Consider the following 13029-nt stretch of genomic DNA (forward strand, 5'->3'; position numbering starts at 1 on the left):
TATATATATATATATATATATTTATTTATTTATATAGCAACAGCAAGTTACTCAATTATACTAACCCTTGTATAAATAGCTGTTTAGAAAGAACACAAACCCTCATTATATATATATATATATAAATATATAAATATATATATATTACATAAAGACTGTGTGAATCTCTGCAGATCCTTGCTTTATTTTGAATACAAAGGCACAATTATCTTAATAATCAGATGAATGCCCAGTACTACTATAGTATTCTCAAATCTAATAGGTCTTAAAGAGTACATGTCATAATAGACTTTGACTTGCATAAAGGCAGTTTGGCATCAGGCACAGGTGCTGGGCATTAAAAACTCCTGGAGCTTGATACTCAGAGAGACTGTTGGGGGAAGAGGAAGTTCCCTGTGCTCCCAGGGCAAGGAGAGGCCCTGAACAAGAAGACCATCCCTGAGCCAAGTGAGGCATGACCTGCCTGGACATTTTGTGCGCTGTCTGGGGGAGATTTTCCAGAGCCTGGCGTAGCTGGGTCTGGCTGGGAGGTTGAGTTAGTGGGTGATTAGGCTGGTCAGTCTAGACCAGCATAGTTCAGTTAGATTGGGGGCTAGGTTTTCTTTTTATGATTTGGTTTTTGGGGTTTAAGCGATTACAATAAATGCTGTTTTGTTCAAAGCTTAGGACCCCTAAATGTGACATCTATGGCCCTCATGCTACAGGGTTTGTCACAATATATATATATATATATAATATTTTTGTATACATGCATGTCCTTATCGTTGGCATAGCTAATTGTTAATGAAGACTGGCTACTTGTTTCAAAACAAAACGAAGGACTAATAGCATACCTGAAAATACAAATATATCTCTAATAATGCACTTATGAAATTAAAACTTGTGCAAGGTTTAGAAAAGCTCCTTGTCAGGAACTGGCTCCATACAGACGACTGTAATGGCCCAGAGTGCCCAAAGATGGTGTTCAGGAGTTATTGCACAGTAGCAAGTTGGACAGGGCCTGGAGCAGGGCAACTGCACTCTCCCAGGTGGGCATCTAGGGTTGTGCGGCCACATACCAGGGCCCTGACATAGCAGCTGATGTTGTCCAGAACAAAGCAGAACTTGGTGATATCCTGCAGGCACCCTGGAGCAGGTATGAGACATACCACCAGAATTATGTGCAGGATGCTGCAGGCTGGGAGTATGAAAGCTAAGCAGAGTAACAGCAGAAACAGAGCAAGCAAGGGGGACAGGGCAAGGAACAGGAAGACCAAGCAAAAAACATAACCAGACAAGACATACAAGTACAGGACATAACAGAGGACAGGGAACAAGGCAAGGAGCACAGGGGATGGAGTGAGGAGCCGGAATCCTCGGACGCTTCTCCTTTAAGCAAGGATAGGACATGGGGAGAGGAACCGAGATCCTCAGATGATTCAGGGAAATAGAGGGCAAAGGCCCATAAGAGACAGACAAACATGAATACAGGACTAGCCTAGGACTATATGATAACAATTGGAGATTTAGTCACATTTTATGGCCGTAGTATGCTTAGCCCACCACTACGCCAAAGTACTCCAATATTCGGTGGGTCCTAACGTAAACCCTGCCTACTGAAGTACTAATAAACTGAACATTGAAACTAAACACATATCAGAAAGACATACCTGTAGACTGCAGACTGAAACAAACATGACGGGTAGGGCACACCTTATAAAGGGAACAGAGCTGAAGCAAAGAGCAGAACTGGAATCAAGGAATCAGAAGCACAGAACAGAGCATAAGGAAATCCAGAAATGGATCATAGCAAAGGGGAAACTCTAGCGAGACGAGGGGAACAAGAGAGAAGCAGTTCTGCAGCCTGAATGGAGCCTGACACTACTATTTACTTTCCTAGATGATGTCAGGAAGGTACTGATGCTCATGGACATGCAGAGGACGCATTCATTATCAAAGATTATATTCTTGCCTAGTGGTTCAGTATTGCTTTCAGTGGTGCCCTGGAATGTTTTGCATAGCCTTTTAAAACATATTTTAAAGGTTTATATGTAGCCAGCATTGCATAAAGATTTCCCTTGAAATAAATCTGCAGTGCAATATAATCGTGCATGCTAAAAATATTTTTTCCTACCTTCTTGAAGGCCACTGAGAGCCACAGTTATTAGATACAGTGCCCAGCCACACAATTATAATGGGAATAAGCAAATATTAGAAAGCAAAAACTAATGGTAACATGAGATACATAAACATTTTTCATGCAAAATGAAATGTAGATCCCTCTATAAACCTAGTTTGTTGGTGGGCTTATCTCTGGCTTCTGATTGCGTTCATTGATCATTTTGGTTAGTAACAGGCATGGGAACCAAAGGGGATTTAAAGTAGGAATAAAAATTAAATGTCTCACCTGTTGTAGTACTGAGGACAAAAACTGCAGTTTTAAATGGTGGTCTAAAGCCTGATGCTTTTCCTAGTTTTTCAGATAGCATTTGAGCAAAGAAAGAGTCAGAAGAAGCAAAGTTAGAAATAGGAAAGGACACCCCTATAACAAACCCCACCAATGCAACAGGAGACACTGAATATGTCAGTCTGATTTTAGTGTATAAATGTGCTTGAGAGAAGAATGTATAAGACATAATACACTATTGATTGTGCGAGTATATACTACAAAGGATTTTTAACGTCAAATAACCATGTAAACAAAGTTACCATAGATGATGTACCTTGCATGCAAGTTATTTGGGTATAATCACTAAGACGTCAAGTGGTCAAGGGTCATTTAAAGAAACACATCACATTCTCTGCAATTAATACCTCCATTAAATTCCCATTACTAACAATTGCCACTTTCTTTCCTCACCCCTTGCTTATTGGGTAGCAGGTAAAAAAATAAGCCTCAGGAGTTATAGGCCCTAACTATACACTTTGTTTAATAGGGTGTCCAGAAGACCAATGTTTTTTCTTATTATTTCATAATTTGTATTTCACATATTGAGGGGGGGTGGTGGTTGTGAGGCCAGACTTAATGTTGGGTTTAATTTAGTTCCAAATCGGTTGTAATTTTCCTGCAGTAGGGTGTATGTTAGTTGAGATTATTTTTTGCATGTGGAAATGTAAATTGGGTTTGGGAAATTACAATCTAATTTGTACAAGTTTGCTGCTGCGTTTTTAGCCAACTCATACAGTACACATACTCATAGCTTAGGCTTTATTACATATATATGTTATGTCTGTTAACTTTAAAGCTGCTCTTTATATACCAAACATTCTAAGCTCTGCCCATGAATCACTCAATTGTGTCCTTCCACCTTGACTTCTGTTGATGTTTGTTCTGTCTTACATCTGACTAGGAGACAGAAAAATCCAAAGAAGGAGCGTGGTAAGAAGTAGAGTGTAGGTAAAAGTTAAGAAAGATGGGGGACTATGAGGAGGGGAATGGAAGCAAGAGAGATGGGGCAATATGACGGACAAGTAGTCAACACAGGGAGAGAATACATAAAAAAAGGAATACAAGGATAGGAGGAAAGGGAAAAAGGAGAAATGTAAACTACGGTCAAGTGAATTGTCAGAACTGAGTAAGAAAACAGATATGGTATGGTATAAACAAGAAACAGTCAACAGTTCTTGATTTTAGCACCGCACAAAAAAAAAAACCACATAACTTTTGAAGAGATCCTCACTAAACCACTGACAATATTTTACTTTGAGATAGTTACATTTTAGTGACAGGATGTTATACCTATGATGTAAAAGGGAAGTCAAGCAAGTTTTCCGTGGGGAAGCAAAAGTAGTTTGATCCATACCAAAATTGATTCTGACTCAGCCCTTGCTCCCTTCTACACACAATGCTCCTTAAGAATTATTATCTATACTCCTCCTCCTCATTTACATAATTCACAATTATTGGGATGGCTTCCTCATTTTTTTAAAAACATTCTATTCTACAAATCACCTACTGATACCTGTCCTAAATCTTTCCTATCAACTAAGTTTCCTTGAATATTGCAAGCACTAATTTGACAGTTACTTGTTGTCATATTTTCATAACTACTTACCTCTGAAGAAGCCAATATCGAGAAATGTGTCAGGTTCTCCATAACACCAATTTTCGGTGTTAACTCCAGATACAAATTTTAACAAATATTGTATAAATCTCAATGTTTACGTGCTTGTTGCTTTTACTATGATAAAGAATTGACTATTACATTTATTGTTTTAATATATGTATATATATATATATATATATATATATATATATATATATATATAATACTGTTGAGTAGTTACATTAGTGCCCACTTACACTACTATTGCACATAGTATGAGACAATTTCTTGACTACATGCACAGGTAGAAGACACAGTGTGGTCTAAGATGCACCTCTAAGAAGGCAGCTCGTTTCTATGAACAGTCACAGACCATCATGTTAACCCCATCAGATACCCTCTATGTTTAAAATAAAACCAACCCCTCTTCCTCAGGCTTTTCATACCATGAAAACAATGAATCAGTATCATGCAGCATGAAGATCCACCTTTTAGAGGTATTTTAAGCACAAGTTTTTTGGACTGTAGCTGTCTCATCTTGATTAGTTACAGCTATTAGTTTCTCCATCATAGAATAAAACAGAGGTCTTCCTAATACCTCTGCCACGCCAACTACAACTGTAGCGCAAATTAGTAGAAAAACTGGTACCGTGTTTTAGACTAAAGTGTGGGCAGCCTTAACTGTCATTAGTAGAAATTGTTCATCTGATAATTTAAGAAACCCTGCACTATTAGAGGATTTATACAGTAGGTTTACTTGAAACAGAGGCTGATTTGCTTTAATAATGTATAGCACATGCTTCATATAGTTAGTATCACTCTAAAATTATTATAGATTAGCTTCACTAGCAACACATATAACTGTAAATAACTGGCCATATTGAATTATCTCTGTATCAGAAATGAGACCAAATAATATATGCAAACATGTAAAAATATGAATAAATAATGAGAAATAAAGAACAGGCTGTGAGGTGTGTATTTTGAATGTGATACCTGCTACTAGACTTGTGCATTTGTACTCATACAAATTTTAATAAATTTTGTTAAATTCATTCATTTGTACAAATTTCCAAAAACAAGGAGGGAGCACCAATGAAAGCAACCAATTTGAAATTGTTTTTTTCCTTCTTCTCTTTCACTGTCCTCTCTCTCTCTTTCGCACTTCTCTATTGGTCCAGCCTCTGTCTGTTATAGAGCGTTCCAAGTATTAAGTATGTTGCTTATTTTGTTTCTCCCCTCCCTGCTATGTGGTTGGAGGAATATAGGAAGAGGTTACCCACAGTGTGTGTGTGTGTCTGTTGACGTATTCTGAAGAGGAGAGAAGAGTGCCTGCACAAGGAGGACACAGAAGCGGCTTCTCGGAGATGGCAGGGGGAGAGTGAGAGGGAATGAGCAAGACTGACTCGCGAGAAAAACAAATTTTGATTCCGAATGTCGTCCAAAGGGCAGAAAACAAAGAAAACAAAAAACCAACTAAAATTGTCTGAATCATTTCTGGTCCATGTGCATATATCTACATACTACTATCTTAAAATGATTGGCCCAAACAACACTCTTTCCTCTAACACTGGAAGGAATGTCCTCACCAAAGGCTTCTTTCTAAGCCAAAAAACTTACACGAGGAGATGCATGCACATACAACAGTGTCAATGTTACGAAATATCCTCAGTATTATCCTTAGCTACTGTCTATTGAATATAATAATTCAATAGCCTATTGAAACAGAAATTAATTTGCTTGTATTATATGGTCTTATCAAAAAAATGTACAATGCTGATTTTTTTATCTCTAAACATACAACAAATCAATACAGAGACAATTACAGGACACTCTATCAAACGTATGTAAACTCCAACACCTTAAACACCATCAGCCAAACATCAGCCAAAGCAGCATAAACTCCATTTGCTGACCACTTTCAGGCCCGCTGAGACACTCACACTGACCACCCTCAACCATAATGAAGTACACAAAAAACGCACATACTGCTCTCAAACACACACCGTATTCTCAACAAATGGACACACTCAATCACACGACCCATACAGACCACCCTCAGCCACACTACAAAGACACATAGCCTCTGTTAAACTAATGTACCACAAATAAATCAAATGATACATGCCCAAATGTATACATAACAAAACTTAATCCCCCAGATCACACTCCACCACACACACCACTATCAGACAGAAAGACCATGCTCAACACACAAACACGCCACTCTGAGACACAAACAGCCCAAATGATCAGCTCTAAATCATGGGGCACTCCCTCTATCAAATAGTTCTTCAATAATTAATGACTGCCATGATACCCGAGCCAAAGGACCCTAGCATTGCGTGCAATATATGCTATGGGTAAAATTGGACCAAGAATTGTGCCCTCAATTCACCCTGTCATGATTAACTCATATAATGTAGTGGATGCATGGAAGAGTAACCCAGTAGAGGTGGTTAGTTTCTTTGTTTCAGCACTCAATGAGTTAATCTGAGGTTGATTTAATGTGTTTCTTTGTGAATGCCCTCTGTATCTGTTCTGGCTAGAGGTGTCATCTTCCCAAAGGACCCCTGTGGTGATTCATGGCCTAACAGATAAGGATCCTTAGTTATAGGAATTCCATTCCTATCTTAAGTGGAGGGGTTTCCATCACCTTTACCCCACCATAACTTATTGGCACATCAAAGATGGGACCCGATTCTTGGGGATGGTGTCATATAATCGGTCATGTGGTCAGAGGGGGGGTTTTCTTGAAACAGAGTGTGATTTAGGGACAATGCAGTGTCCGAAAAGCAGAACTCCACGATACTCTGTGATCAGAACAACATCATAAGAAACCATCTGGACTTAAGGAGTTCCCACAGGCCTACTTATTGGAGAAACTCGTGAGTGAGGGTCCTGTGTTTAAGTCCTATTGCTTTTAAGAACTGTTTGCTGTTTTACTTTTATTTTGTATGTCTTGTTTTTTTGTAATTCTGGCACTGTGTAATCTTTGTCTTTTTGTTATTAAAATATTCATAATCCAAGTCTGTCTTTGGGCTCTAGTATCGATATCCACAAACCCTAAGAGAGGATAACACGTTACCATATTGTTATTGAGTTCTACAGGATATATATATATGTTGGTTGCCCGGGGTGGGTTGATATATATATAGAGATAAAGGTTCTAATTTGGATTTCTCACGAATCCGGTATCAAAATCGTGAGTGGTGGCAGACTACCTGGGGGGATACAGGCAGGATTTGGGGGTTAATTTGGTGTAACTTATGCCCTGTTAAGGGGTCTAGTTAGTAAATCCAGAGGTCTGGTGCTATTAACCCCTTCATGCCCACACCCTCCACACAGTCACGGCTTGGCAAGTAGTCTTGACCGTGACAAACTTGGCGGCAGCTAGGTGGGATATCTAGAGTTTTTTAGTGCTATTTGTATTGCCCGGTTTGGTGATTTTAGTACTAGTAGAAATTACATGGGTTTTGTGTAATTTCCCAAAGACATTACTCAGTGCCTAATTACAGACATACAGTGCAAAACAGTTCGTTCCTCTCCTTTTTTTGTTTTCTCTACCATACTGCATAATGGAGGCATATCGACGACAGCCAAAAGAATCTCTGGAGCTGGTTTGTCAAGAAAGGAATATACAAATTTTTGGCAAAAGTAAAGAGCAGCTGATTTTGGATCTCCTGGAACATGATAAACTCTGTGCAGAGCAGGCCATCGGAGCAAATGTGATTTTGGAAGAGCCTGTGGATCAAGGATGTTTTCCTGATAAAGTTAACGCCTTGAGTGTAATGGACTCTGAGTTACAAGTGTTACTAAAGGATCTGGGGAGCGTGGATCCTCAGCTAAAGTTCAACCTGATTCTGCAGTACAAGGAGAGAGAGAGGGAGGCTGCGGAAAGAGAGAAAGAGAGGGAGGCTGCGGAAAGAGAGAGAGAGAGGGAGAGAGAGATGGAGGCTGCTGAGAGAGCTGCGGAGCGGGCAGCTGCTGAACGAGAAGCTGAGCGGAGGTATCAGCTGGAACTTCTACGGTTAAAGCAATATAGTCCGTCTCCCCAAAGCATTGTTAACGGGGATGGATATGCTAACCGACCTCGTCTGGAACACTTTCCAATGCTGGAAAAGGACACTGACTTGGATGTGTTTTTGAGGGGGTTTGAGAAAGTGTGCCGGCAGTACCAGCTGCCCAAGGAAGAGTGGGGAAAGTATTTAACCCCACGTCTGAAGGGGAAAGCCCTGGATGTGTTTGCTTCCTTACCAATGGAAGTTGATCAGGACTATGAGGCCATAAAATCTGCCTTGTTAAAAAGTTTTAACCTCACCCCTGAATTCTACAGGAAAAAGTTTCGAGAGATGCAGCAAGCTACATCAGATAGTTGCACCGAATATGCGGGACAGCTTCGGACTGTTTTCCGGCAATGGGCTGGAGGCCTACAAGTTACTACATATGAGGCCCTGGAGGATCTGATTATTTTGGAGCAGTTCCTGAGTACACGAAGTCCGGAGGCCCGAGAGTGGATTCTGGACAGAAAACCTAAGACCACGGCAGAGGCAGCAGATCTGGCTAACGATTATGCCAACAACCGTACTCCAACAACAAAGCGGGTACAAGCATCGCAAGGACCATCTACCTGGAAAGGAGCAACTCCTAAGCCAACCGGGAGATTATCACCAACACCTTTCCTAGCCAACAGAGCAGGGGCCACATCGGGCCAGGGGGATACCCGCCGGTGTTATCGGTGTAACCAGTTTGGGCACTTGAGTGCCACCTGCCCTTCTAAGAGACCATCTCCACAGACAAATGGAAATGGAGGTACAGCTGGGGGAGCTGCACCTGTTTTATTTGTGGCTAGACCAAAGGAGGCACCAGGAGACAATTTGCAATGTGTAGCAGTTGAGGAACACCCAGCTGTCTTGTTTGTTTCCAGGGTTCAGGGGAATGAAGATGAGAACCTACAAAGAGTGACTGTAGGTGACCGTGTGACTATGGGACTCAGGGATACGGGGGCTGCTTGCACTCTGGTGCGGCCTGAGATGGTAAAATTGGAGGATCATATCCCTGGGAAGACCATGTCCATCCATGGAATTGGCGGGGTGCGCCCTGCAGTGCCAGTGGCACGTGTGTACCTTGATTGGGGTGTGGGCAAGGGTTTGCGGGAGGTGGGGATATCCGAGGATATTCCTGTTAATGTTTTGCTGGGCAAGGATCTGGGTCGACTTGTTTGCCAGTATGCACCAGTTGAGGAAACCTGCAAACCTGGAGGGCTGGTAGAGAGCCCTGTCCAACCTAAGGTACTGTCTGAAACTTTGGGAGTAGTGGGTAGCTGGGAGGGAGCCCGGAAGGTAGAGGTATGCCTGTCTGAACCAGCACCCAGGATACTGTCTCCTGAAGAGATGGAGGGGGATGTGCACCAAGGGACCAGACCTAGAGAGCAAGCTCTAGGGGAAACTTGTGGTTTGACCTTTGGAGGGGCAGAGGTTCAGGAACAGGGAGTCTGTGGTGGCTCTTCTGGTTCAATGCCCCCTGATACGGAAAAGCATAGTGTTACTATGGGTGATCAGGTAGCCAAAGGATTTGGGCATGCTGGGGATACTTCTGTCAACGTGCCTTCAGAAGTTGTATGCCCTGAAGCTATTATTCCTGGAAAACTAAAGGGGACTGGGGATGTGTGGCCAACCGTGCCTACAGCACCTGAGTACTTAGATTTGGGTGCAGGAGAAAGTATACATGATATAGGGGTGTCTGAGGATATTCCTGTTAATCAATTTTCTCAAAGGGAAAACAAGGGATATATGGAATGTGATGTTTCTGTGAATCAACAGCCAAAACTCAGTTGTAATGCTCCACAGGAAATGCTTACTTTAACTCTTAAAGTGCTGGAGAACCAGGAAAGGGGTAGTTTCTCCACTGTGCCTAAGACTCCTACAGCTGTAAAGTCTGGAGATAAGGAGGAGGGGGAGGAAAATTCAGACCCTGTTATTCCTTTTGTGTGTTCACTGAGTGGGCAATGTGAGGGGCAGAATATTTCCCCTGTAGCTGTAGTGGCATACCAGCAAGATGCTGGGGCAACAGCTATAGAGGATAATATAGTATGGGATGACGAAAAGACAGCTACATTGACCAGTCAGCAAGAAACCCTTAGCCCACCGGATGCCCAGGACAATGGACACCCGTTTGCTGTCTTGCTTGGGAATGGGCAATGTTTAGCAATCCTAAGCAGGGCAGAGAAACAACTGGATGAGGCCTTAAAACATCTGAGTAACTTATCGCCAAAGGAAGAGGCTTATTCAAGGGTTGGCAGAGAGTGCTTAGCTATGGAGTGTGCTTTGCAGGAGTTATGGCAATGCTTGTATGGTTGTGACTTCACTGTTATAACCTATCACAACCCTTCTCTTCAGGCGGATAGAGTAGATGGGAAGCTTAGCAAGTTGCTCAGATGGAGTCCGGTGCTACAGCAGTATTGTTCTACTGGCTGGTGTGACAAGTCAGCTTCTATGGGAACGCTGACTGTTTGTCTTGTCAGGGGGAGACTAGAATTTAGGCAGACATAGTAGATCAGCGTGTGCTGACCTCCTCTGTCCACCATCTTAAAGGGGGAGGTGTCATGATTAACTCATATAATGTAGTGGATGCATGGAAGAGTAACCCAGTAGAGGTGGTTAGTTTCTTTGTTTCAGCACTCAATGAGTTAATCTGAGGTTGATTTAATGTGTTTCTTTGTGAATGCCCTCTGTATCTGTTCTGGCTAGAGGTGTCATCTTCCCAAAGGACCCCTGTGGTGATTCATGGCCTAACAGATAAGGATCCTTAGTTATAGGAATTCCATTCCTATCTTAAGTGGAGGGGTTTCCATCACCTTTACCCCACCATAACTTATTGGCACATCAAAGATGGGACCCGATTCTTGGGGATGGTGTCATATAATCGGTCATGTGGTCAGAGGGGGGGTTTTCTTGAAACAGAGTGTGATTTAGGGACAATGCAGTGTCCGAAAAGCAGAACTCCACGATACTCTGTGATCAGAACAACATCATAAGAAACCATCTGGACTTAAGGAGTTCCCACAGGCCTACTTATTGGAGAAACTCGTGAGTGAGGGTCCTGTGTTTAAGTCCTATTGCTTTTAAGAACTGTTTGCTGTTTTACTTTTATTTTGTATGTCTTGTTTTTTTGTAATTCTGGCACTGTGTAATCTTTGTCTTTTTGTTATTAAAATATTCATAATCCAAGTCTGTCTTTGGGCTCTAGTATCGATATCCACAAACCCTAAGAGAGGATAACACGTTACCATATTGTTATTGAGTTCTACAGGATATATATATATGTTGGTTGCCCGGGGTGGGTTGATATATATATAGAGATAAAGGTTCTAATTTGGATTTCTCACGAATCCGGTATCAAAATCGTGAGTGGTGGCAGACTACCTGGGGGGATACAGGCAGGATTTGGGGGTTAATTTGGTGTAACTTATGCCCTGTTAAGGGGTCTAGTTAGTAAATCCAGAGGTCTGGTGCTATTAACCCCTTCATGCCCACACCCTCCACACAGTCACGGCTTGGCAAGTAGTCTTGACCGTGACACACCCCAAACTGTTTTTTTGTGACAAAATAAATATTTTAGCTAGCCCTGCCCAACACACTTATGCTCACCATACATACATATTAAGTCATAATAAAGGGCTTTGCATATTTCTGCCCTTCCAGAACATCTCAAATTTATTTCAATTTTCTAGACAAAACTCACCTTCTTTAGCTCTTCTTGTATACAGCTGCCATGTTCCTTGGTGGACAACATCTCTTGGTTACCAGAGTTTATTCTTGGCTCACAATCTTGTTCATCTCCTGAAGATGTTTCTTTGTCACTCATCTTTGCCGTTAATTCCCCTAATCTTGTTTTAAGTTTTTGTTCAAGATCATCTGTCTTTAATCTCTCATCCCCGTTGTTCATATCAGTTTCTGATAAATCATTGAAGCACTAGGGGGGGGGAAACAATACTTTTTAACATTTGCCTTTTACAGTGCATTCATCTTAAATTAATAACAATTCAAGGAGAATGGTTACTGTCATTTTTTAGTATAACTAAATCCATTTATCGAAAATAGCCCAAGCTTCCATAGTGTAAAAAGGCCGGTTGGGGAAATCAAAGACCTCCTCTGTAATCGGCCCATCGAGCAACAGGACAGTGACGGGCTTGATCGCCCAAGAGGACCTGCCACCCTAGGTCTATATGACACTAAAAAACTTATACACTGCAGTAAACTACAAATATGACTGCCTGGTTGTGCAAATGTGTCAAGATGGGCATGCACATCAAAACTGGTGGCTCTAAATGCTTTTTCAGCTCCTGCATCCACATTTTATGTGTTGATAACTTAAATGGACAACCGTATACATTTTAATTTATATGTACATTACATGTACAATATATGTATATTAAATATGTACAAATATTTCAATTAATTAGTCTGGCTATCCTACCCATAGTATACACATTTCTAATGTAATTTCTAATGTTTCTAGTGTATTTCTAATTCTTGTTGATTTAATTTTAATCTGTATACACCATTACAAAAATTTAACAATTTGAATCTCTAGTGACCATGTGTGTCCTTGGTAAATCAAAGAAGCTTATTTTACGGTCCAGTCAGGAATAACAATGTCCTAAACCTTTGATTTTACTATTTCTAAATAAATTTCAGAGCCAAAACCTGCTACTGTTCTGATTTACCTATCTGTATTTCTATATACCCTATGCTGTACACCATGTGTTTTACACATATTAATTCTTGTATGTACAACAATTCTATTTAAATACATGAATGATAATTAGCGTGGATGAGGAAAGGTATTTTTGGGATTATTAAAAGTTTCGTAACTTTCAAGGCATGTGTTACAATACTTCAGTAAAACATGTGTAATGTTTCCAATATTTTGGTCATATATTTTACATGGCATTTTGGTATGTTATTTTCAAACTTCATATATAGTGTGAATTGTTTGGTTA

General features: G+C 40.9%; 1 protein-coding gene across 2 annotated transcripts in view; it reads right to left on the bottom strand.

Annotated features, from left to right (window-relative positions):
• MYRIP (myosin VIIA and Rab interacting protein) overlaps positions 1-13029 on the bottom strand; it is a 173916-nt gene that overhangs the window by 18396 nt on the left and 142491 nt on the right. The window contains exons 11-12 of one of the 2 annotated variants that reach the window (XM_053465990.1): positions 11769-11999; positions 2387-2449 (exon numbers count right to left, since the gene is read on the bottom strand). In XM_053465990.1, the coding sequence (XP_053321965.1) occupies positions 2387-2449; positions 11769-11999 (294 nt within the window). The remainder of the gene's footprint in view (positions 1-2386; positions 2450-11768; positions 12000-13029) is intronic. The other variant, XM_053465992.1, reaches the window with a different exon arrangement.

The sequence above is a fragment of the Spea bombifrons genome, chromosome 5 (assembly GCF_027358695.1).
Source record: "Spea bombifrons isolate aSpeBom1 chromosome 5, aSpeBom1.2.pri, whole genome shotgun sequence".
Lineage (NCBI taxonomy): Eukaryota > Metazoa > Chordata > Amphibia > Anura > Pelobatidae > Spea > Spea bombifrons.